At 38.3% G+C, this 27,847-nt stretch overlaps 1 protein-coding gene across 1 annotated transcript; it reads right to left on the reverse strand.

Moving 5' to 3' along the window:
* Window positions 1–1,693: 1,693 nt before the first annotated feature.
* Window positions 1,694–27,780, reverse strand: RAB12 (RAB12, member RAS oncogene family). The gene is made up of 6 exons (XM_071737182.1): window positions 27,522–27,780; window positions 13,741–13,801; window positions 5,986–6,124; window positions 5,347–5,436; window positions 4,306–4,410; window positions 1,694–3,791 (listed from the first exon to the last, which is right to left on the reverse strand). Exons 1-6 carry the CDS (start codon window positions 27,763–27,765, stop codon window positions 3,678–3,680), a joined length of 753 nt encoding a protein of 250 aa, XP_071593283.1. The 5' UTR covers window positions 27,766–27,780; the 3' UTR covers window positions 1,694–3,677.
* Window positions 27,781–27,847: the final 67 nt, after the last annotated feature.

Consider the following 27,847-nt stretch of genomic DNA (forward strand, 5'->3'; position numbering starts at 1 on the left):
TCTTCCTATGTCAGTGTGGTTTTGACACACAAAAAGGTAGAGGCATGGAACAGAAGGATCACAGAGCTGATGCTAGCACTAACAGCCCCATTTAAACTACTCTATAAGACAACTATTGGCTTCCAAGACTAACTGGATTAACTAGAAATCCTTGCCCAAGTCAGAAAGACCTATCAAATTCCCAATCCTGCTTAAATCTAGCACTCTAAGTAATGATCAGTTTATGGCATCCCTTTCACAAATAATAACGATAAAAGGGAAAACCAATTAAGGAAAACTGCTGCCAAAAATTCTTGCCCCTTCAGCATGGTGAGATAAGTATCAGTTTAAATTAAATTACATGAAAGAAGGCTGAAATCTGCAGCAAGGGCACAAGCAGGCAGCCCTCAGTTCACTTTAGCAAGTCGTCATATCCTAGCTTTTAACTTCTAGTCTTTTTTTTTTCCCACCTTCTTCTCATCCTCCTGCCTCAGAAATACCAAACAGTTGATTATAGTTCTGTATCTTTGCTCTTAGAGAGCAGAACATCTGGTGAAAGGAAGAGGTGTCACTATACCTATAGAGCACACAGCACAAGTGTATAATTTAAGATGTCCTGGTAAACCAGTGGTTTTCAGCTTTTTCTGCATCCTTACCCACTATTACACAAGAGAAATTTCCAGTCTTCCTAATTCCCCTCCGGTCACCTAAGAAGACATCTGTCAACTCAACCCACTGGTCCAGTATAAGACTTTACAGACACACCCAAATATTGTATCAGTCTCTTGATGGAAATGAACTTTGGTTTCGGTACAAGATGCAGTGCTAACTGGACATACCACTGAAATTGTGCCATTTCACAAATTCACTGTTTTAAATCCTCATCACAATGAAACCAGTGGCAAACTACCATTCAATGGCCATGACCCATCTACCATTATTTTATGGAAGTCAAAAAACCCACCACTACTTTGGAGCAGACGTTACTGCCCTATTTCTATCACTTCTGTGATTTCTACTTGCCATGCCTGATTATCAAAAGACATTTCCATGTATTTTCTCTAGCATGAAGAAATTGCCAGGGACTAGAAGACCTCCCAGCAGCTGATGAGTTTAGTAGTAAAGCATGTTTGGGTCAATATTAGAAAGAAACACCCTCTGGTGACACCCTGAAGTGTGGGAATGGGCTACCAAAGAACAGTGATCTGCTAACACAACTCAGAATAGACTTGCAGCTGCAGCTAGAGCTCTTCTTCCCCTTTTTTTCATCCTGTGATCTCTCAGTGGTTATGCAGACCATTCAAACAGTCCATCATTAGATGTCAGCAACAGTTGGGGTCACAGCTGAACTTTCATGTGAGGCAACGGAGCAGCACAAAGGGCTTTTTTCCCCACTCATCTTTCCACACCACAGTGCAAGTGCCTGCTAGGTGGAACAAGGACACAAAGAAACTTTTCAAAAATTTTTTCTTGATTCATGCAGAAAGTTGCAGAGATAAATTAGGACACAACACCTTCTTCAGGCTCATAGTATAATGGATGCAAAGTAAACAGGTTTCCTGAATTTTTTATGATTTTCAATGAATAACCAAATACATTCAAGCATTCTTATATAAATGTATTTCTGAAATGCAATATTTTAAAATTTTTGGTACAAGAAACTGGGATTCCAATCTACCTATATACAAAGAGCACAGAATTACAAGAAAGTGTATCTAAGTCAAATTTCGTAATTTTTATTAAATTCAAAAACTGCAGGAAAAAAAAAATCACAAGTTTCTAAATACAAATAAAAACATATCAGCTAAAATAAAATGGCTGTCAAGTTAAAACTCCTTTTTCCATAATTTTCCCATCCTTGCTATTGCCCACAGTACCAGAAAAACAGAAATTCTACAAGTGCTTTAGAAATTGATTTTATCTTACCAACATGACAGTAAACTGTAAGTTTACTACATAAAAAAAAGCAATCCATTTAGGCACAAGGTGGCAGAAGACATAAGCACAAATATCAACCATGCTTCCTTAATTTGTCAGTTGAAATCCAGGTGTGCTAAAGACCTGCATGGTATTGTATTCAGAATGTCAGAGCTTACTCTGTGAAGGACTGATTTTTTATAATTTTTTTAACGTTAGCAGTTTGTTGCATCTTTTTTTCCTTCCAAAAAACAGAGAGAAGCTGCTTAAGTCAATGGTATACCTTACTGGCCAGTGCCAGTGTTTTGGCTAGAAGAGTAGCAAAAGTGACAAAATGGGTTCCAGCACCAGAGAATGAGAAGTAGAGAAGCTGTTGTGTGAAAAAGACTGGTTCATACTTGTGTTGCCAGTGTAATTAATAGTTCTGTGACCACTTGCTAAGATAGCATGACAAGCAGTCACATGCTATTTGAAGATAACAGCTGGGCTAGGTCATCAGCTGCTCTCCCAGCAGAGCAGTGATCAAGGTGAACAGCCAATGTCCACTGCTGTTTTAATTACACCTAAAGGAACTGACAAACTGAAAATTAAATCATAACAAAATTAAAACAAGTACTCCAGATCCTACCTTTTACCCATCAGTTCATACTTGCCATTCTAATAACAGGTGCAGTTCCACTGTCATTCATAAATACAAAATTTTATTTGCACTTCATTAGTTTAGAAAGACCACAATGTTTTTCAATACCACAACATTCAGGACACACCAAGTTATTCAAATAGGTAACTATTGTTTTACCACAACTAAACTAAACAGTGCATTTTAATAAAAGATATACCAAAGATATAATTCACAAATTCATTATCAGACAAAACCCTAACACAGTATTTGTTTGATGGGAATAATTTCCACCATTAGGAAAAGAAAATAATTTTACTTTAGGTTCCCTTCCCCCCAGCCCCACAGATGTCCAGACAAATACACATATATATTCCTTAACATATCATAATTTTTTTTTTTTAAAAAGAATTTGTCTAGGACAGCAGCATTGCTTTTTATACCTTCTTTTAGAGCTTGAATATATCTCCATTCTTTTATTGAAACTTAATGATTCTTGCAACCAAGTTTATGCTTATACAGAAAATTATATATGCTACTTCAGAGTGCAATCTTAGATCTGCACCAGATGTGATGTCTTGGTATACAAAAAAAGGGTGCAGCACTAAACAAAATAAATAGGACTGCCAAAATTAAACTTAGCTTTTCAATAAATCCAGTCAGCAGAGCCAAAACTGTCTTCACTACATTGAAAGGAAACATAATGCTGATTATGAAAGCTTTGTACATAAAGTCCTCTGTTTTTTAAAAAATTGTCCTTAAAATAGTTAGCAAAGCACCATATACTTATCTTCATACCAGAAGAGCTTCTGCCTGCCTGTTTATAATAACAAGAACTAATACAACATTTATGTCAAGAATAGGTATAGATTTAATTTCTTCTCCTCCTCAATTGGAAGTGTGCTAAACCCCCACCAACTGTACAGTATTTATAACACTGGGGAAATCAATGAAACATAATTGTGAGGGAGAGGGGTAATAATTAAATGTTATAGCTGAATCCTACATAGGATTGCATATTTGCATATTTACAAGTTAGTGTGTAGCTCTGACTTGAATAACAAAGTGCAACAAGAAACTGCCAAATGATTGTAGTGCAGAGTAGTACAGATACTTTCTTTACCCTCCCACTCCTATTTTTCCCTCTGTATGGAGTAACAAGTCAACAGCAACGGACGTGTGGCCTTGGAGGAGGCAGTTCTGGTGGGATTTCTGGCTCTGGTTGCAGGGACAGGATACTGTTGGACAACTCATTTCTTATAACATCCAGTGGCATCTTAAAGAAAAAAAAAAATCACCTGTAAACAGTCATATGCACAGAACTCAGCACAAAGACCTTGTTTCGAGAGTTCACTCTCAGCTGAAGCCTCAGTTTAAGGATCTTATCAGTTCAAGGTTCTTATTAATGAACTACATTTTGAGTAAGTTGCATAAAGAATATCTTTCAGAAAAAAAAATTACAAGACACTGTCATGATAAAGCCACTTCGGAAACCCATTACAACAGAACTGCTCACAAATTAAAAGCATGCAAATGTATAGTCAGCTGCTGATACACAGTGAAGTTATAGGAAAGCTGAAGTACAGCAACCTGGAGCAGATTTTTACCAAATTCAACAGCAATGTTTATTAACTGAAGTGTTCAGTCTGTGAATTACATCATGCCTGCTATGTACTAAACAAAAATTTCACCTGTATGCACTTTCTCTGTAGGCCCTTCTAACAAGTACCTGCAATCATTAAATAGTGACCATTTCTGTGGTCAGAGAAACTACCACCTGAATATTTTACCTTTTTCAGAATGTCATCAACAAGTTTTAGAAATATTTCATCCACATTAAAATTATCCTTGGCACTGGCTTCACAGAACCGCATCCCAGTTATCTGCTGTGCAAACTGATGAAAGAGAAAATAAATTTAATAGGTCAAGTTACATGCAAGCAGCAAATATATACTCCCCATAAAACCTTTAAGAACTGCCACTTTACCCAAATCTGTGACGGAAGTCTAATTCAATTAATCACCCTGAATCTCCATAGAAAATTTTGCCACACATAGCTAATTTTTCCTTCAATCTGGTTTATTGAATAAGTGAGCCACAGGCTTAAATGTGAGATAGTAATGTCTTCAACTGATGTGGATTGCTGCAGGTTGCCAAAATGTAAGAAATTTTCAGAAGATTTAATCTCTCCCTTACTATTAAAATGCAGAAAAGGGTAGTAGAGGTGCAAGAATTATAAGCTTTGACTCTCTAATAGAAAATGACTGGCTTCCAAATGCATGATAGGCAGCTGAAGGAAAACATTTGTATTACATTATACTGATGTCCTGATCAAGATGATGCTCTGAGTGTTATGCTAAAATATTCTTTTCAGGTTTCTTGCCACTTTTGGAGTTGGAGGAGAACAAAAGACACATGAAAACAAAGGTGAGCTAAGAGATCAAGCAAGGGTGTTGTCTCTCTTAAAATACTACCAAAAAGAAAATGTCTGGAAGAAGGCTTAAAAGGATATCACCATTTGTGATTCAAGTTATCACTGTATCCCCTTCCAGAACCCTAAAAGGAGTAACCTCTGTACTAGTGTGTAGTGTAAGCCAATTTGTAGTTTTTTTCCTTTCTTTAGAGCAAAGACATACTGCTCCAGCATGAAAGCACTTAATTGCATATTCTATAGAAGTAAACATGATGTAGATTTTGACAGAACAGCTCCACTTTCCATGTGATTCTTAGGTCTAACAGGCTGAAGAGAAGCAGCAATGGAATTTCAGCAGGAATGCCACAACATTTTTGCTTCTAATAGTAAATAAGAATTTGCTTAGACCTGTTATTACCTTTTCTCCCTGCTGTCGACTAATCTCTCGATCAGCTTCACAGTCCAGTTTATTTCCAACTAATAGAAGCTCAGCATCTTCTGAAGCATACTGCAATTAAAACATTTTCAATTAATTAAGCCTAGATATGCAAGATCTTGTAATGCCAACACAACATTAAAAAGAGCAATTTCTCTGCTATATAAGGAACCACACCTACATAGTTTACAGGTAAAAGTTCTTCCCAAACATTATTTAAAATTTTTTCAACTTCAATTTTTAAATTCCATTTTTTAAATATGATTTGAGAACTAGATGTTTTAGTTTATCTAAGAATGAACATAGTGACTGTTTCACAGACAGGAAATAAAACATTTCCTTCTCCTTCAGCAGACAGGTAAATGAGTAATTTTACAGATTTCTACTGACACTTCTAACTGGGACAATTCTAGCTCAAAGAAGCAGGAATGGATGGGCATTTTGCAACAGCAACACTTTATTTTAAATCCCAGATAAAAGAATCTGTGAAAATTAATTTGCACTAGTTTAATAATCCTGTATCAATGCTGTTAAAAGTCAGTCCTACATAGTACCTCTGAGGAAAAAAATTGCTTCTTAAAAGAAAAAAAAAAAAGTGAAAATAAAGTACTTAAGGCCTACCTTATCAATCATTTTCATCCATTTTGGTAAATCGTCAAAAGTTTCCTTCTTGGTGATATCATACACCAAAATAATTCCCTTGGCACTTCTGTAATAAGCTGAGGTAATGCTGTTGAATCTCTCCTGACCTGCTGTGTCCCTAAGAAGCAGCAGCAAACATTGGCACAAATATTTCACCAATTTGTAGTACAGAATAATTTTGTTTATATTTTAATCAGAACACCCCCACACTCATTAGACACTCTATTTTGAACATTTCCTTCTATATGTATGAATTTCAGGGAAAAAAAAATATTGAGCAGTATTTTTAATCATAAAAAGTTTTTGTATCAGCACTACTTATCCCATACTAACTTCACCAAGAAAGGCCACCAAACAGTTCTGAGATGTGTCTGAGAATGAAGGTGACCAATGAAAAACATACCAGCAGATGAAGCTGGTTTTGTGTTGTTGGGGTTTGATTGTCTGGGTTTTAAATAGCCTTGAAAAAAAAATGAAAAAAAGAAATGGATACATGCTTATCAAACACAGCCGGACAACCAACTAGAAAATGATCAATGCATCGATCATTATGATTTGAGCTTTCAGAGCCTTTTTGGATCAACCACAGCAATTCAGCCATGGTTCTGTAACTAATGCAGAAGCTACTGGCAGAAGTGAATGAAAAGAGTGAGCAACTGTTATGTGGTATGGCTTTTTTTAAAGTAGATACCTGGCTTTTATGCTTACATCTACAAATCTGAGGTAAACATGTAACATGTCCATTCTCCCTTTCAGAACTGTAGATATTTCAGACAGGGTGCATTTAAACTGGGGGCTATTTTCCAGCACTGACACCATGTTGCCTGTACTAGCAATGGCTTAGATTCCAAGAGTAATTGAGACAGAAGAGCTATTTTTTTTCTGCACCGTGAAAACCTGTGAACTGCTTTTAATTTTATCAAGCCTGCTTGTGGAAGGTCTTTGGCAGTTATAGTAAAAAAAAGATAGCTGGTGCATATCTTAAGTCTTAAAATGTGACTGGTATCACAACTAGAAAGCAAGTTATACAATGCCTTGGAGCAATCTAGCATTTGCTGCTTGAGTTCAGACCCCAGAGCCAATGGGTAATTTTGAAATTTCACCGTTAGAGCAAGTCAAAATTGGCCCAAAATTAAGAGTGGATGGGGGAAAACGCACGTATGTGTATTGGGACTCCGAAGTTCAAAAGAAACTCTCTTCAGTCACATTTTAGACTAAAGGAGGAGGATGAATTTGGGGATGAGATTAACAATGGAGACCCGTAACACTTGTTACCAAAAAAAGTCATGTTCACAAAATGCCACATCAATTGTCCTGAAGAATTCTTTTGAAATCTATGCACAGCAAGCAGCAGATTAAGCTACCGCAAACCTATCTTGCTCTTCATAAAATCCTTAAGAATTTTAACAGGTTTAAAAGTGACATTTTGTCCTGAAAGTGCCACAAGTGTACTTGATAGCAACAAATCTTTGCTGGTGATTTCACAAAGTAAAGCCACAAAATGTCCACTAGAAAAAGCTTTGAAACCTCTGCTTCATAGACTGTGAAAATATATTGCATAGTGCTCCAGTGCAAGCATAGAGATACGTGGCAGAAGACAACCAATTCCTACTGCACCCATTTTTCCTTTATTTTTAATCAAATCCCGTTCTCTACTCAGAACACAACTAGATTAATAAAGACCTCTGGGACCCTCTAGAAAGTGAATACAAGTAGCCTGTCTCAATAAGGTCAAGATCTACTAGTATTTCAGACCAGTTTTTCATGGTTCTTTCGTTGCCTTCTTATCACTAATGAGGCATTTTTATTAGAGAAATACAAGCTCTGGCAGCTGAAGTTCCATATATGAGTATTACACAGAGTAAGTAACTCTGCTTTCTGTTCTATTACTTCTTTGTGGTGGTCAGTTTTGTCTTTTGAAAGGTCCTTTGAACATTCACTGTATGAAAAATGACAAAATTCTAGTATGAACCGTTGATTTTCCACATATAGATAACATTGCTTTAGTGTTTATCAACAGACTTCTGAGAATTATGACCCTGTGGAGCAGCCCCTGCCATCTGTTGGTAAGCCAGCCTACTGATCAAGCATATTACAGATGGGAGCCCTTTAGTTCCATCGTTCTAAGCAGATGTAACCAGACAGCAGGTGAAAAGGTCTGCCTGGTGTGGAAGAATGCATCAATTCTAGTTTTGGCCAGAATAATGGAAAAAGTTGGTTTTTTTTGCTGCCTGGTCTTCCTTCTCTTCTTTGTGCCCATACTGGAACACAGACATAAAAATGGGCTATTTCAGTCACCTGGCTGTGCCTTTAGGTCAGTGCTAAGGACCCTTAGGAACTCCACCACTACCAGATCACTCAGTTCATACATTAGAAAACAGGAGGGGAAATAAACACCCTAATGTTGAATTACCCTCTCTGAAGACAGTCATCAACACACTGGATAAGCTTAGAAGCAGGTGATGGAGCCAGCTATTCAACATTACACTCTGACACTCCAGCCATCTCCAACTGCACATATCCCCTGGCCCCTCGAGTACTGTATCTCCCAGTGGACCTGGTACTGAATCAGCATCTCCTCACCCCACAACACCTTCAGGCTCTTTAAAAGTTTTGTGGTAATCCCAGGCTGCAGCTCTTCTCCATACCCTCAGGTCTTGAACTCCCCTTTCACCCAAATATCACAGAACCCACAGTCTGGCTTGCTGGCTAATGGAGACACACCATGTGCTGTGGCTAGTTTAAAAACACCCATGGACAGCCCAGCTGCCCACCACATGCATTAAATGGCCAGGTGGCCACTGACTGTCACCTGCCAGTCACACTAAGTTAGAGTGGTTTCTGACTGGCTTTCTTTGCCTTGCTTTAAAGTCACTGGCTTCCCCACACTTCACACAACCAACACCTCTACGGCCACAGCACGTTTAAAGGAAACCACTCATCAGGTTTCTGACTGTAAGCATGGTATTGTAATCCTTGTTTCCTTTTAAAACTGGAAAAAAATAAGATGGATTTGTGGTCTCTGACATTACATTGACACTGTACTAGCTTTCAAGTAGTAAGGTGAAAATTGGAAAATGATTTCTGCAGTAAGTAAGTTTAGAATACAATCCCAAGCTACAGAAATTAGCTGCAGTTCAAGATGTATCGAGGTGATCTTTCACATGGAAAAATCTCATCTTCTACCCAGGTGTTACCTTCTTTTTTATGAAACTATACAGTAAATTCTTCCAATATTGAGGAAAAATGATAACTTCTACTGTAGAGCTGATATTAAAAGCATATCGAAGTTAAAATGCTTTCCTTTGAGGTGCAGTGCTGGAACAATGAAGTTTGCTGTACTCTTTTCACCAATGTATTACACTCCTGCAGCAGCAGCTGAAGCATTTTAGTAAGGAGAGCTATTGAAGCATTATTTAACTGAGCTAACAGTATGTAGCTTCATAAATTTCATGAGCAATACTAAGTGCTGCTAGTTCTTAATTTGCTCTGGTCAGACATAGAAGAATAAGTCTGTTCAATTTAATTAAAACTCCAGAAGTCCTAATAGTAAGTAACTCGATCAGTTATCACAAACCAGTGATTCAGCATCACTGAAAAAAAAGACAACAGATGACTCCTTTTTAAATTCTACAAGCAGTTTTCTTGCATTGATTTTTTCCAGAAACTGTTCTAATGGAAAAACATTGGTATTTCTAAATTGTAATCAGAAATACACAGCATATGATGCCTTGACCATCTATAATCTGCAAAAAACCCCACATTCTCACTGCTTGACTTTTTCTGCTTCCAAAAAGGAAACTAGACATCACTCTGAAAACACAAACATTACAGCAAACAAAAGCAAATAAAAAACCCACACAAAGCCCATTTTCAAGTGTTGACTTGTCATATTATCACTATTTCCAACTGGGTAAAATAGAATGAAAATATAGTTGATCTCAATAAAATAGGTTTGGTTAATTTTTGTCTTACATAAATGTTCTCTGTTTATATCTAAAACAGTTGAAATAAAGAGACTCAAAACTGTCTTTGTAGTTAATTTTTATGACCATTGGTGTGAAGTGGCAAAAGAAAGGAAAATATTTCTAAGCATAAATAAAAAAATTAACACTAATTTAATACTTCCACATGCTCTGAGTTTTTATGGAATCTACTGGCAATATTTTTTTAACGGTTTAAATCAATTTAGAGGTTAATGCTACTTGTCAAGTCGATCATTTTCCTCATAAAAATCCACAAATATATTAAAAATCTTTTATTATGTGAAGCAATTAATTTCAGAGGTAATGAACAGAAGGAACTAAATTCTAGGACAGGATGTGATCTTTTCCTCAGACTGCTACTCGCACCAGAGATTTCTAGGACAACAATACACCATTAGAAAACGCTGAGATGGCAGAATGTGAACTTTTTTAAAAGGTAAGTACCAATTTTGCACCAGCAGGGAGCTGGGCACAATGGCAGGGCACTGCAGCTTCCACTAACCAGGTCCCTGCAGAGGGGAAGCTGGAAGTGACTGCTGATTGTGCTACCTGGTTTCCCAGATGACTCAGGTGAGAGGACAAGGTCAGACACCCGACTGTCCTGTCGAGCAACTCCTGGTACACCTGTGCTTCAAAGCAGGAGACGGAGTTTCCTATTAATTGGTCTGGGTCTAATGAACTCTTGTCTAGTTAATCACAGATGCTTGGATTCACTTGGACATTTATGCTATCCAGCAGTTCTGGTTACTTTACCCCATGGCCTGAGCTGCACCCAAACATTGCTTCTTAGAGAAGACAGGAGCTTGTTTCAGCCACAAACTACAACACAGTTACTGTCTCTACTTCTTCAGGCAGCTTAAGGGGCACTCCTCATGTTCCAGGTGGCCCGGAGAAGATGGACACTACTCTGTATCCTCAGTGATGCTCTGCCAGTTCATAATCTAAGGAGCAGGAGGTTCTTTCCCGACTGAAAGTCAGGGAAACAGGGAAGAGACTAGCCAGGACTGTATAGGAATAGGTAAGCTAGAAGCAAGAGCAGACACCTGCAGAGGTGCCCTTAATGCACAGTATCCCACTGCAGAAGCAAGCAGCAGACAAGTCCAGTTCTTACGCTGCTCCACTAACATTCAGCTAACAGCAGTGTGAAAGCTGCTTCCAAAAGGATGTCTTACACACTGAATTACTCAATATGTTCAACACAATACTGCTGCTTCGTCATAAATTCAAGTAGTGGAGGTCTGTGGAGAATGCTCTGCTGATCAGTGGTCAATGAGGAGGAGGTCAAGTGTAAACAAGTTAAACTTTCTTTTTAAACTGTTCTCATTTGATTTTTTAATTCGAATCGTCAAATGACTAAAGAAAAATAATCTGATGCTCTGAAAAGCAATCAATCATTTTAAGAAAACAGAAAAGCATAAACTTTAGAAATTATCTATTAATCAAACAAAATATCTTTTTAAAGTTACTGTAATTATTGTACATTGGACTACCAGGAAGTACAAGGCAACCTTAATTCTGACTCTGTGTAGGTATGAAAAGAGTCTGACTTAGGATGAGCCATGCAGTCTAAGTTTGTATTTGTAAACTTCCAAGCGCTTGACTCAGTAAACTGCTTTCCTCTTTTAACTAACACTGGAATTACAATAAGGAGCACCTGATGCAACTGGGGTTGTTTAGTCTGGAGAAAAGGAGGCCTAGGGAGGACCTTACTGCTTTCTACAACTACCTGCAACAAAGTTGTAGCAAGGGAAGGGTGGGCCTCTTCTCCCTAGTAACAAGCCTTAGGATAAGAAGAAACAGCCTCAAGTTGTGTCAGGGGAGGTTTAGATTGGATATTAAGAAAAATTTCTTCACTGAAAGGGTTGTCAGGCACTGGAACAGGCTGTCCAGAGAAGTGATCACCATCCCTGGAGGTATTTAAAAGACAAAGATGTGATACTTAGGGACATGGTTTAGTGGACGACTTGGCAGTGCTAAGTTAATTGTTGGACTTCATGATCCTGAATTGATACACAAGCCCAACAACATACACAACATAGTTTAGGATAACTAGCAAAAGTTGTGGTTATCTAAATCCTTAAAAAAAAAAAAAAAAAAAAAAAAAAAAAAAAAAAAAAAAAAAGCAAAGAGTTTTAAGGATTAATTATAAGAATAGCACTTTTAACAGACACTTTTGGAGTAAAAGTGACACTTAAGAGCAGGATGTGTTCAGGGATTTTATAATACATTAAAATATTAACTTTTTACATTGTGTTTTCTCCACCATTTTAGCAGGGCTTCGCACAGGAGTAATGGTCACATTTTAGCAGCCTATAAATTTTTAGTTCAAAAAGTTTCCTACATTCTACTAGCATATTCTCAATATGTGGAAAATAATGGTTTTAACATCTTTTCAACAAAACATCTCTCCTATAACATATTTATTCAACACAAGTAAATTGTTTGATAAGCTTAGCACATTTCATAGCAAGAATTCATACCAGGTGTAGAGTAGCATCTCCGTATCAGAATTTTTTGTTACCTCTGTGAGCTCCAGCAGACCCTGGCTAATAATTGCTGGCTCAACTGCCAGCCTTGTGGTCATAGGTTTCCAAAGAGGGACAGATGATGGATGAAGACATGCCACTAACATTCAAGTGTTAGGTGACTGATGATACCAAAGGTGAAGCAGCAGTTAACTCAGAGGGAAGCAAGACAGACACATGGTGTGACAAACAGAGTTGATGGTGACCTGCCAAGAGGAGTTAGTAAGCTGAATTCACTGCATCCATGTAGTTAAGAATGAGAAACCACCAGAATATCCCCAAAGTATAACAACAGGTATATTTAGAGCTTTTTTCCCCCTCTGTGGATTGTTAGCCACTTTAACAGCTTAACTACAATGCCAGTTATGCATCACGCACTGTTAATAAACCAAAGCTAAGCTTCTATATAGTAGTATATAAGATTAATGTACAGAACATAGCTGGTTTATTCTCTAATAATAATGTTTGTGTATTGTACTACTGTGCAAAACAAAAGAGCTCTCAAGCTCAATAATTTCTAAGCAATAACAACTACCCTATTAGTTGACGTAGAGAATCTTTATCAGGAAACATGTAACCTATTCCAGAGAGCAAAAGCTTAGCTCAGACTTTGAGCTTTTTGTAGTAGGATATTGGTACCAATTAAGGTATAGAGTCTTATTGGTATGGAATTGTTTTACTTCCCAGTGCTGTTTAGATGGATATAATTTACTTGGTCTTGAATATCCCTCACTTTAAAGGTACTTAACACAGCATCAAAGAAACAGCACTGCCTATACCACATATTTCAGAAATGCAGTCCAGAAAATACGTCACAGTTTTATTAATGCTGTCTGTGGGTCAGTATTAAACAGTCCAGAAAATAAAAACCAACAAAGTGTACTTTCTCTAATGTCTATTTATGAGTCACCTTTTGTTGTTTGCAGAACTATTTCTTATGTAGGTGATTAATTCTAGGAAAAGGGGCTTGAAATCTCTGTGATGCACTAGTATTTCAGTAATATTATGTCCTATTTCTAACTTTATCTCTCCTCCTTCTCTACCCTCACAAAAAATCTAAAAGCTAGTTGGATTTGCTTAAAACTTGTGGGAATGGAGGAGAGGTAGAATAGGGTAAGAGGTAAACCAGCTTATAACAGTTAATAGTATTAGACAAGCATATTAATTCATGCTAGAACATAAAAATTAAAACATACTGCTGGTTGCACATTTGTTTTACTTACCAGATTTGTAATCTAATTTTCTTTCCTCTTAGCTCTACTGTTTTGATTTTAAAATCAACACCTATAAACAAAATACAGTAAACAGAAAAGGAGGAATAAGAAGCAAAAGCAATGAGGGTGTAATTATTTTTTTTTTTTTTTAGTATATTTTCTTATGTCAACTTGTAACAATCTGAATGAAGAGAAGGCTTTGCACCACTAAGGGTCACCTCAGGGACATAATGGGGATTTGACAGCCACTTTATAGTCTGTGAGCCACCCAATTTGGCAGCATCACAACATAAACATTCTACTTTGTGCAACAATTCCAGCAGCAGGTAAACCCAATGTAATAATAACACAGGCACAGTTCGTTTCTCCCTTATTCACATCGACTGTCAAGGACAACCCTGCTCTACTTCCAGCTGGCACAGATGCCCTGGAGGCATGGACCGAAACCAATCCCTCCACATCAGTTTTGCTGCCTGTGAAGTGAGAACAACACACATCTGATTTCCAAGCTGGATGCTTAGCATCTGTAATGTATTTTGGTAGAAGTGCTGGGATGCTGGTTGGTTTACTAAGAAGTTTGTCAGCACTGTCATTCTTAGTTCCTGCAAATATTTACTATCAAACTGCTTAGAGAGGGTGTTTTTAAAATTTATTTTATACCTGTGTGGTACATCATCTCAAAACTCCAGACACATTTCGAATGCATGCTGAATATCAAATAATGATGAAGACCTTGTTATATAGAGAGATTTTACTTATATTTAAAAAAAAAAAAATTATGCTGGCAATCAACATGTAAGACACACCACGGTCAAACAATACCCAGACACAAAAGATTATCAACTCAACTATGGGAATACTTCAGCACATAAATGTCTTAGAATACCACAGCATTTCTAGATTGTGAACCTGTTCATTTTGGTATACATTTATATGAGGATTCTTGCTTCAATTCTTCCTTCTGAACACCATCCCTCTCCCAACAGTGCTAAATCAAAAAGGGGGAAATAAAAAGATGAGAACATGGCTCAGAGCAGTACACTTAAACTCACACAGAAGTGTACAAGCAGCGTGTTGGAAAGACTTCTGCTGTTTCGCATACAATTGTATACCAAGGATAGGAATGAAAATGGAGAGGAAAAAAAAGCTTTTTTTAAAATTTCTCTAACTAAAAAAATTCACATTTTCCTAATACCTACCCTTGGTAAAAGCTGAGTATCCCTGCTGATAGGCAGCAGCCTATCAGGCAGAGCTTTTCAAAACTCCTGAGAAGTGAGGAAAGGGAAAACCCATGCATTTTACATCCTGAAAACTAGTTATGCATTGCTGACTTAGCATTTATTTCAAAGTGCTTCTGAAGATAGTTATGTCTGTAGATTTGTTAGTATGGAAAAATAAAATGGATTAAGCTTAAAAAAAAATAGATACACTTTGCTAATTGAAATGTAAAGGATACATTAAATTCTATTTTTAGCAGGTTGCCACTATTCAGCTAGACTAAATAAATGGAAAGATCACTGAGCTGCATCCCCCTAGACTGACAGCTTGCAGTTGCACAATACATAGAGGTAAAAGTACTGGTTACCACCACAACATTTGTCTTCTTTCTCTGTGTACTTAGAAGTATCTAATGAACTTATACACCAGTTCTTGGAGAGCTATTCAGGACAGTTAATCTTTATACTTATGAAAATATATCCCATTCAACCCTTCAATAGGGTTCTTAACTCATGCAAGAACTGAAGCGTTAAAAAATTCATATTAAACAGGCTACAATTTTAATAGCAATTTTCAAATGCAAATTGAGTATATTAAAATTTCAGAGCATTTATTAATCCTAACTTGAAGAAATATTTTTCTACATTTTTATACTAGCACAGATAGCTTTTCAAAAGCAGAAGTGAAGTTATCCAGCTATGCTCTACTATCCAACATGGAGGAAATAAGAGTTCCTGTATTTCCTGCTTTTTCATTAACAAGATTTTTTTTTTTAAGGAAACACACATTCATTTCTATTGTTAAGAGCCTTTTCACTACATAAATGTATTTAAATTATAATATGGCCACAGCTTTGTCTATAACAGTAATTTTACTTGCTAAGGACATGATAAATATTAACTGAAATTGTTTCAAACCTCTCTCTTTCTCAAGAAAGTCTGACTGTAATTGCCCACATCTCATCCCTAATTCCTAGTCCTGCCACTATCTCACAGACCACATGTGAGTCTGCCATTCATCTGAGAACTCACTTAAAAAACCTCAAAAACCTCATTTTTCTCTCCAACAGAAATACAAAAAAAAATTATCAATGATGCTCATAAAGGTGAAAAGGTTTGTCTTAGGGTAACTATTACATTCGTAGAGGAGCAGAGAGTGAATAAAGCTCTGCTGTGTAATACAAGTTATGTTGTCACACATAAAAGAAATCTAAATTATCTCTGATCCAAAGTTGTGTATTAAAAACAATCACAGGAATTTCATGTAAGTTTCACCAACTATTTTTATTTTTAGAGAAGTGGTTTATATATTGCTGTCTTACACAAGTCGAGGAACAAAAAGGTTTTGTTGTATTTTTTAAAAGGAAAAATGAATAATGACCTATGGAGAGAAAAATTCAACTGTCCTGGTGAAGTAAATTTTCAACTCAGGACTTCCTGGGACTATTAGGTACAACATATGAGTGAAATGAAGAAGGAAAAAGCCTACCTACTAAAGAGATGGTTTCAAAACAAATAATACATCAACAGCATTGGTATTTCAAAGGCAGATATTTCTATTAATCTTCTTAAAGTCATAGCATGAAACATTTCTTTATCATTAAATTTTGCAACAAGGAATGAAAACCAGTAACAGTTTTGGAAAATTATGTTCTTCTACAGAGCTGTTTGAATCGTTTAACACTTCAGTCAGATAGCTTGCCAGAACTAAGCAAAAGTTGCTCACCTGCTCTTTATAATTAGTAATGCTCTGCAAGCATCATCACAATACCAAAAGCTTAATGTCTGCCAGTAATGAAAGCAAAAATCTGGCAACTTTCCTTTTGCACATGAAGAAACAAATTCCTAAGCCTGTCGGGTTCATTATCATGTTGCACCTCAGACTTACTTGCCAAAGGTAGTGCTTTGAGTTTACATACAAAGTAGTAATTTAATTAAAACAACAATACAATAATTTGTTTTCCACTTCAATTTCAAATATCATCTTCAGCTAAGAAAAAAGTTCAGTGGAACAAATTATTTAGCTTGTCAACAAAAGTACCTAAAGGAAAAGTATTGCTATCCATATATTTACTCCAACTATTAAAAACAAGAGGAAGAACTAATATTCTTTGAAAGTCAACTAGGAAACTAACACTGTCCACTATTACAGGTAGCAAACACTTAATAGTCACACATGACACTGAGAATTAGCCAACTGCACATCTCCATTCATGTACAGTAAGCCAGTTTTATGTTTATGTATTTGCAGTTGCAGAACAGAAGATTTGGACCAGCTGCTGCAGTCTCCCATTCTTCAGTAAAATAGCTGCAAACAGTTCTTTTAAGCATCTCTGTTCAGCATTGGACAGGGAATACATTAAGTCTGCTCTTAGAAAACGATGTGGTTTTCTGAAGTGCTTTGCAATAGTACAGTGTTGATGCCAGCAATATTTGATACTATTTAAATAAACTCTTAATTTGCTCTAAGCAAGATGTGTCTTTCTCGGTCTTGTTAGACTTAATTCTAAGACGTGGCACGCTGTCAGATTTTTTTCAAGTTTCATGCTGTTTGTACTGATAAATGCAGTCCTTGCAGTTATTGTTTCCTTAAGGGAGATCCCCAACTGCAACTAACACCCAAGGTTAATAAATCTGTGCACTTGCTCAGTTCAGTGCAGCCAGAGAGTCGCTCAGTCTTGAAGCTCCACAGCTGACCAAGCAGTGGTGTGGCAGAACACCTGCACTGACAGACAGGCCTCACCAGCACTGGAGTTACACTCTGCCAGGAACAGCTATACCAGCACATTCCCCACCACTAACCTCCAGATATGAGGTATCCCCTAAATTGACAGGAAGCTGAACATGAGCCAGCAGTGTGCCCAGGTAGCCAGGAAGGCCAATGGCATCCTGGCCTGTACCAGGAACAGCGTGGCCAGCAGGTCCGAGGAAGTGATTCTGCCCCTGTACTCAGCACTGGTGAGGCCACAGCTTGAGTACTGTGTCCAGTTCTGGGCCCCTCAGTTCAGGAAGGATATCGAGGTCCTGGAGCAGGTCCAAAGGAGGGCAACCAGGCTGGTGAAAGGACTCGAGCACAGATCCTATGAGGAGAGGCTGAGGGAGCTGGGGCTGTTCAGCCTGGAGAAGAGGAGGCTCAGGGGAGACCTCATCACTCTCTACAACTCCCTGAAAGGAGGGGGTAGCCAGGGGGGGGTTGGTCTCTTTTCCCAGGCAACTCTCAGCAAGACAAGAGGGCACGGTCTCAAGTTGTGCCGGGGGAGGTTTAGGTTGGACATTAGAAAGAATTTCTTTACTGAGAGGGTGATCAGACATTGGAATGGGCTGCTCAGGGAAGTAGGGGATTCTCCATCCCTGGAGATATTTAAAAAGAGCCTGGATGTGGCACTCAGTGCCATGGTCTGGTAACTGCAGTGGTAGTGGATGAAGGGTTGGACTTGATGATCTCTGAGGTCCCTTCCAACCCAGCCAATTCTATGATTCTATGACTCTATGACTGCAACAGCAGCTTACACAAACAAGCCACTTAAGCACCTCGTGTCCTTAATTCTGCAAATAAAACCAAGGTCATGGCTTTATGTATAGTTCAATAAAACAGAAGAATCAATGATTACCATTGACAGCTGCATTAAATCTGAGCAATATATCTTGTAAAAAATTAGTAAAAGATTCTCTTTAGCTGCTACAACACCAGCAAACTGCTGCTGGCTTGCACACCACCTAGTTTGCATTTTAAATGCCTGCTGGCTAAATTTGTGTCAATGAATAACCAAATGTACACATGCTAGTGGAGCAAGCACATGCTTATGATCATGTGGAAGCAGTCACAGGGATGTGAGTGGAACCAAAAGGCTCACCACAATCTCCCCTTCCATTAAAAAGTCAGTCTCCTCTCCATACATCAGGCTTGCATGGACCACAGGCAATCAATGCATTCCATTTTTCTAAACCTACTACTCTCACACCATGAATAAATCCTGACCACCACCACTCTTCTAATGAATTAGAGGTGTGAGTTTTGGATGTCAGATTTTGATCCCCATTTTTCTCTGGAAAGGCCTTTTTTTCAGGAATCCAAATACTTATCCCACACACATGTAAGAACTAATGGAAAAGCACAAAAATACAGATGCCAGGCTCTGGCTTGGATTTCTGTATCTAATATGGATTTCAAAGCATACTGATTCAGCTTGTCATGCCACTTAAAACTGCTAATGAGTGGCTGCCCTCTTCCTGCAGGCTAGATACATGTCCAATAAGACATTAAGTATAACAGCACTTAGATGGTGCATGTAAGGTAAGATTATTAGTGAGGGACTTATCAAATTTTATACAAAGCATTCTTTCTGTTGATCTTCTATTAACTTTAGGTTAAAAATATACTTTATGCAAATAAGAACATCTATAACAACAAGTGCTCAACTGAAACTATGCTTTTTCCAGGGAAAATAAAGGACCAGTAGAACAGAAATGTGGGGTTTTTTTCAAGTGTGTTAAACACACAGCTAAGCAAACTGTCTGCAGTCCTTTCAAAAATAAACAGCTCTAAAAGAAAGAGAACAGACACTCAAAATAGAAGTGCACTAATGAAGTTCTAGATAAGGACAAGTTGGTGAGGATGACGTTATATCTTGTCACGGAACCAAACTTGACACTGTTCCAAACTCGAGACTGAAGTCCAATAAAGATGAAACCTAGCCCACAACAGATTATAATGTATAAATTTCTCACGCTGGACTAAGTGATCTACTAAAGTACGAACTGAAACACACACAGCTGGGTCTACCCCCTCCCTTTAAAGCTAAATAATCTATTTAAATATATATATAATGAAGAAACTTTGTACTGTGCATTTTGTATTTGGGTTTGCAATGTTTTTTTTCCTAAGTGGCAGAAAAAGGAAGAGGAAACTGTTTTGCTTAGCACACACAGTGACCTTTTAGAGGTCAAGATTTCCTGACAATGAAGTTAAAGGAGAAGCAGGGAAAGCAGATGCAAATAGAGCACAAAACACCCCCCTCCAACTAAAATCAATGCCATAAGATTAAATTTTCAGTGGCCTACTAGTGATTTGCATCACAGTAATTCACTCAGTGAAAAATAATCAGACCAATTTTAAAAAACAGTAAGTTTAAAGATTCAGAGGTTATATAATAACTAACCATTATAAAGTCTATGACAGTTTATTTAATTTGGACATCTGACAGCATTATACAAATTTTCTTAGTTCTGTTACAACTGATGACTGAGCTCACATGCTTCTTACGGCAAAACTATCTTGATTAGTCTTGGTCTGTAACTAAATATAACACAATACTACTTGCACCTGATCAGAAACTACTGAAACCAATGAAAAGATGCTGTGTTACTGATTTCTACCATCCAGGAAGGAGGAAGCAAGCACCAACAAAAGGTGCAGACAGGGAGGGGAAAAGGGAAAGTTACAAAAACTATTTTAAGAAAAAAACCCCTAAACAACAAAACCCAGAAACATTTTAATTGAAGCTATAGGAGATGCAGGTAAGTTTAAAACACACTGAAGTGGAAATACCTCTTTCAAACTGCACGGTATAAAATTAAAGATTTCTAAAGAGAGATTTGGAAGCATCATGTGTATGTTGCCCATAAAGCTTCAATGTGTAATTCTAGAATGATTAACATGCAGACATTTGAGAGTGCTTGCCTAAAATAAAAGTGTACCCATATTTCAACTGGCAAATGTGCTACAGACCAGAATGAAACAGATACACCACCAAAAAAGTTTTGGTAATATGCATGCAGCAACTAAATTTTGAAGGTATGTTTTTTTGGAAATTGTCAAACTATTCTGAACATCCAATCTACAGCTTCTAAACATCTCAGATGATTGGCAAACTCCATGAGAATGGAGCGAGTTATTGTTTCTTTCTCACTGACAGGAAAAATATAAAGCCTTTCACAAAATAGACTTTTGAACCTGTTTACAGTGCTAAATTCAAAGCATGCACCAAAATTTTTTACAAAGAGTATGAACTGAAAGATCCCATTCCTCCTTCCCTTAGAGGGAGTAAGACTTTCTGTGCTGTCCTGAACAAGACTTATGTTCAAAACTTCTGATAACAGAACAGGAAAACATAGTGACCTATTGGTCTGCAAACACCTGACTTGAACAAAAACTGAATGTGAAGAAAAATTACTTAAATCATGAGAAGCACTATCCAGATTCTTAAAACAGACTATTTCAAAATGAGACAAGTTAACATTTTCGTTTGGGTGTCACGTTCAGAAGAAGCAAGTTGTAGAAGTGCTGCCACATGCTGTTAAGCAGTTGCAATATTAACAACAGAGAGTATTAATGCTCTTTCTTGTTGAAGGACATCCTGGTGAAGAGTTTACAAAGACATAAGGATTTATTTTTTTTTATGAAAGCACTCTAAAAAGCCTGTCTCTTTTACTTTATGGTTTAGCTGAAATTTTTTTAAATTAAATGAATATTTAAACTCACAAGTCCCAGAAAGAAAGAAGAAAGTCCATAACTCAGAATGATGTGGCCCTAGTTTTTTTAATTTTTTTTTTCTTTGCTACTGACGTGTTCAGCTGTTCACAGCAGAGACTGAGTTTGACAGCTGCATTCCAGTCTCCTTGCAAGCTGAACTCCACCATACAAGTGGCCTCTTCATTTTGACTCTTGTTTTACTTGCATATCCTCATATATGTACTGAGTATGAGGTATTGGGGCAGTTCTGCAGAGTTGATATAACCCCGTACCTGTATAATTCTATCAGCTGAAGTTAGCACGCAGTTTAAAACCAGAGAAAACTAATTTTCAAATTTACTCTTCTTCCCAACCTCTTGCTAATGAAAAACATCCAACACCTTATTTCTGGATAATTTGTATCATTTACCTGCCACGTTTTCCTATTTCAGACTATAGTTATGTTACCTTAGGAAGTTGCAAACTATTGCACATCAAAAAGAACTGCTGACTACACCAAGCTGTAAAATAGGCTTAGCTGACCCATCCGAGGCAAACAATGACTTTCCAGGTGCTTTCAGCTAATTACAAGGGGCAAGACTGCTCCTAAAGGTAAAAGGCAACTTCCAGCAAACACTTGCATCTGTTGTAAATTGCTTTTCCTAAGCTTATTTTTACAGAACTGAAGACAAACCAGGCAGGTTCATATACGCCTCCTAATTATCTCAAGGTTCTTGTGTAGGGCAAAATTGCTTTCTGTGCAAATTTCCAGCCTCCTGCTCTACTCTATTTCTAGTTTGTCAAGTAACTGCAGCACACCATTAATGAGGTGCTTGGTTTTTTTACACTACTTCTGCATTTGCCAAAAAAGCCAAGGTATAAGAAGAGGTATACAGTGACACCCTACACGTGACGATAAGGGTTGAATCTCACAGTAATTCTTGTTACTGATCAAAACTTTATTTTTTGCACAACAGCAAAAATCTCTCAGTACAGAGAGTACAGAGCCAATTTTGGGTATAAAGAAAGGATTTCTTACTGCTGTTCTGTCATGATGTGATAGAGCAAAAGACACCTATTTTTACCTTCTCTTCCCTCTCCCCACCCCAACTAAGTTTTCAGTACCACCTTGAGCAAGTGAAAAAAAAAAAAACCAACCTTCAAAGAAAATTTCAAAGGAGTTAGAGTTGTCAGAAAGAGCCCACTGACACATACACAAATGTAGCAAAAAGATAAACATTCTTCTCGATGATGCAGGATGCTTTTTTTCCTGAATATTTAATGTAGATTGTTCTTAATTTCAGATTACATCACACTACTCAACTTCTTTTTAAAACAGAATTTTTATTATGACTTACTGAAAATTTAATTTTTAAATGGTTAGTTAGCCACATACCATGGTTGCAGGGCTTGTGAGAATGAATACTAACTAGGTAACTAAAAAACTGAGGAGCAACTTAAAGAGCAGTTCTAAACAGTGACCAGTAGATAGTTTTTAAATTAATAGGCTGATACTTTTAAATGAATGTAATTATGTTCTATGACAAGCTTATGGGAACGAAATATAAGATTTGGCTTGTTGCTCCACATTTTTTAAGGATAACAAGAATGAAGAAAGGGTTTGAACTGTGTCAGAAATCTTAACATCTGAATACACATATATGTATATAATTACATTTATATGCATATATTTATAATATATATGTATATATGTTAAAACCAGAAGCTGCCTTAAGATTGCTCTGATAAAAAATAAACCAAAAGTTTCCACAAATACATTTATTTGATGTATGTTATGCATTTCACCTGGCACAGGTATTTTAAAAAGAATTGATGGGGAAAAGACTGCTCAGAAGAAAGAGCTATAGAACTCTCTAAATTTAGTGAGCTTCCAGTTTACATATGATTTCACGGTAACACCAAAGTAAGGTGAATCAAGGTCAAAGAGAAATTTGGTGAAGTCAAAGGAGTTTTAACACTGCAGTGCCACTGACCTGGATCCCACAGGCTACAAAGAGTCCAAAACTGATCACAACATTCCCATCCTGATCCACAACAACTCTTCCCATTACAAATTTAGCTGAGTAGATCTGCCTATGATTTTGCTTGTAAACCAGGACTGAGAGAAGCTTTAGCATCTCCTCCAAGCAGTACTGTAGTTTCCTGAGAACAGCTGCTAAAAGGCACCAGCAATGCACAAAGCACCTTAACTGCTCTGATATTAGCAAGGGCAAGGCCTCTTTCCTGGGATACTTTCAGAAATGGTGGGAAAAAGAGAAAATATAAAACTAGGTCTCAGAAACTTTACATGCTAAGCCAGCATGTAAAAGATGAGCTGTGGAGCTTGATTTGAGGGAGCCAGAGTCAGCTACCTGAGAGGTGTGTCAGTGTAGGGCCTCAGGTATCGGTGAGCAGGAACCTCTGGGTCAGTGAATAAAACCCAGGGAGAACCACGATGCCTGTGGAAAAATTAGATGGACAGGAATTTTGTAGATCTGCCATAGAAGAAAAACAACACAGGGACTGAGAACGAAAAACAACACAGGGATTGAGAATGAGCTAAGACTTGGTGGATGCAGTTAGGACAGACAACCGTGAGACTGAGCAGTAGCTGGACAGAAGCTGGGAACAGAGGTCTTTGACTATTAAATAAAGGCACCCTGATAAAAAAAAGAGGGTGAGAGAGCACTATGTTTAAAAATCAATATATAAATCATAACATCACCACTATGGAGATATGAATGAAGATGTTTTTCTTTGGGGATAAGAACTACTTGGGGCAGGGTACAGAGGGGAAAAGCAGCAAAGGCTCTTCCTTCACCACCCAACTTTGAGTCTTCTCACAAACGTGGCAATTAGTATTTATCTGATTATTTATTTAGTATTATTTAGACTACCTTTGGAAAGATCATCCTTTTTCATGCCAAATTCGGCATACTAGATTTTAGTGGTCAGGATCTACAAAACCTCCAAGGGATAGTTTTGGATTCTGCTCCTGTGTGAATAAAGCAGGTGTGTGCAGTAAGTAGCAAATTATAAGCAGAGATCAAATTTATTTTAAAAGAAAAATTGTGTATTTATGTTTGTTGACAAAGCTAATAAGATGTCAGTATTATCCTTGCATGAGTCTTATTCCATTATAGAAAATAAGTTACCTTAAGTACTCTGGATTTAACACTGGCATGAACAGAGCAATTTTACATAATTGCAGATACAGAGGAAAGCTGCTGAAAACTACTTCTTTGCCAAAACAAGTAATAAAAGCTATAACCTAACAGAACAAATATTCAGATCTAGCACCTGAAACTGCAAAACAGCAACACCTATTCCTCATCTAACAACCACATGCAAACATAAGTGAATATCTGAGCATATTGAGTGTTCTCCATACTATGTAAATAGCAGATAAAGTTGACACAATATTCTATGCAACCAATTTAAAGCCCAAAATAAATACATCAAAAGAATTTTAGATCAACATCACACCGTGTGCCGTTACAGATACTGAAATCTGCCAAGCTATTTTTGTACACTTTCAAAGAACTTCAGTACTTGAGCTGAGACTGAAGACGTGTTGTTGTGCTTTTATTATAGAATTTACTTTACCAAACTGGCAATGCAGTCTTTGTAAAATAGTGTTAAGAAAATGTAGCTTCCTTAATTGAATCCCCTTTTCAGCAGAAACACTACATTTTTCAATGACAGTGTTGTTATCCTAAACAGCCCTTAGGATGTGAGATAGCCAAAGCTTTTGGACATCTGCAACCCTTCCACTGCCAGAAAATATCTTTGATTACCCTGTACACTTTCATACAAAAGGCCAAGGTGTTCAGTATTGTTCCATTTGGTCTGTACATCCACAGGTTTAGTATAAAAGCAAACTTGGGACCATTAATAGTGAGGTACGGGAAAAATATGTACTCTAGCATTCAATTTTAAATAGAGCTTCATTAGTTTAAAGTGGATACAGCAAAATTTAGTAATTTGTTTAGTTACTCAGAGTTTTCAAAGGTATATTCAGTTTACATAACTTCCTCTGAAATTGGATCAGTCACAAGGTCTTCAACAATGTTTCAATACACATTCTCCACTTCCAATTCTTGAAAACCACCACAGTAAGCAGTGACAAAGAGAGAGCTTTATGACTTCAACTGTGTATCAAAGTCTGACCTCAGGTCATTTTGGAGTGTGGGTTATTTTCAATATACATGCCATGTGAATAGCAGAGGTTACTTTTTCTTACTCCATAGTGCAAAAAGAGCAGGGTGCAAGCTGGCTGTGGAAAGCTCTTTCGTTTAGCAGACAAAGGATCTGGGGGGATCTCAACAGCTCTCAAGTTTAGTCAGAGGACCTTGAGAAAAATGCCCTTACTGTCAAGTCTCTCTTTGTGTATTTTGGTACAAGTTGATTTCCCTTACGCTGCTTTACGTTGGCACACTTCATATATCAAATATTACGTAACCTTCTGTCTAGCAGTTTACCACAATTTATTTCCTGTTTCTTTTCTTAAATAAGGAAGTTATTCTGCTTATATCATTGTCACAGTTATCTAACAAACCAGTTTTCTTACAAGTCACTAGACTGGAAGTCTGCACTGGGATGTAGAGCACCTCCTCTCACCTCTGACTTGTGTCAGGAAACTAATCCTAGTTACAGAAAGCAGCCCAGCCCTGAAGGAACCCTTACTGTAGGTCAGCCCAAAGAGGAGGCACCTGGCTTCAAAATAAAATATAAACCTGGAGAATTTATAAGGAATACATTCCATTCAGCTGTACCACATATTTAATTAAATCTGTCAGTCTACAGAAACGATCAGCATTTCATTACAACATGCCACTTGAAGATTATGCCTGATATGTTACCACTGTCTTTCTAACTCCCATAAGGAAAAGCTAACAACTTAAAAAAAATAATAAAATGTATCAACACTAACAGCGCTAATCTACACTACAAGATTTGGATTTTTAAAGGACCTAAAACTGAAACAATTGATAAAATACACATTAAAACCCAAATAAGGGTAACTGTGTATTTTGTCATGGAAAGATAGTAACATTTCAGTTTCTGAAAAGCAATACAAGCACTTTCCATCAACTGCCACACCTTTCCTCACATTCCAAGATACAATTAAGCTAAGCACATATACTTTCCAGTGACACAGACTTAACAACTGTCTTGCTGCAATACTTCAGAGTTCAACTCCAAGGATAGGACTCTAATAACATGCAAACTAACTAGCTTGTTTTACTCCCCTTACATACTTCTGCATCAAAAGACAGCAGGCACTAAATTACCTCCAAGAGTTGTAGAGATGACTAAATCATGAACAAGACACCATTCTGCAGAACTAGGAGGTTGTGCTCCAATTAGTTGAGCAAGGAGCAAAACACAGTGTTCTCAAGATGTATTCGTCCACAAACAAAACATTAACTTTCTCAGATCTAACATCGTGGGGGGTTTCTTTACGAAGACGTAACAGGAATCTGGAGTTAATCAGGCTACGGTCTGGAAAAGTATTTGAAGTCCCATCCCACTGGGCAACTTTTCTCCTCCTGAAATAGTTCTGTTTCCCTACACAAAACATCTTAAGACACGTGCACTCGTTCTACCAACCATCCCCGATTTATTTTTATTTTTTAAATTGTGTTGCTTGTCGTTAGTAAGGCTGAAACGGGACACCCAACACCTCCTCGAAACTTGCAAGGACAATTAGGGCCTCCTCGACCTTTCCATCCCAAGCTGGGCAGCCTGACACCAAGGTCTCCCTCGCCAGAAACCCCGTGAGCTTCCCGCTGCCAAGGGACACACACGGTCCAGCAACCCACCCGGGGCGGGGAAACCCACCCTGCCAGGCGGGAGGCTGGGCGGCAAGAGGACAGGGACGGGACGGGACGGGACGACCCCTGAGGGGGAAGCCTGGGGCCGGCATGCGGGGCAGGGGGTGGGAGGGGAAGGCGGGAGCGGGGCCAGGGAAGGCGCCCGTCACCCCGAGCCCCGCGCTTCCACGGCCGGGCCCTACGGCAGGGTGGGCACGGCCGGCACCGGGGCGAAGAACAACCCCCTCCCCCCTCTTCTTCCTCCTCCTCCCCCGGGACGGGGCGCGGCCCGGCGGGCTCCCTTACCCACGGTGGACTTGCAGGCCTCGCAGAAGGTGTCGTCGGTGTATCGCTCCATCAGGCTGGTCTTGCCCACCCCCCGCGACCCGATGATGATCACCTGCAGCTTGAAGTCTGCCGGGCGCGGCGGCTGCTTCCTGCGGCGGGACTGACCCCCGGAGAGAGCCGGCGACCCCCCCGCCGAGCCCGACCCCAGGTCCAGCCCGCCGCCCCCCACCCTGCGCTGCAGCAGCCCCGAGCCCGGCTCCATCAGCGACTCATGCGGCGCCGCGCTGCCGCCGCCGCGCTCCCTCCCCGCCCCCCCCGCCGCGCCCTCCGCTCCCGCCCTCTCC

This window comes from Heliangelus exortis, chromosome 2 (genome assembly GCF_036169615.1).
Source record: "Heliangelus exortis chromosome 2, bHelExo1.hap1, whole genome shotgun sequence".
In the NCBI taxonomy this organism is placed as follows: domain Eukaryota; kingdom Metazoa; phylum Chordata; class Aves; order Apodiformes; family Trochilidae; genus Heliangelus; species Heliangelus exortis.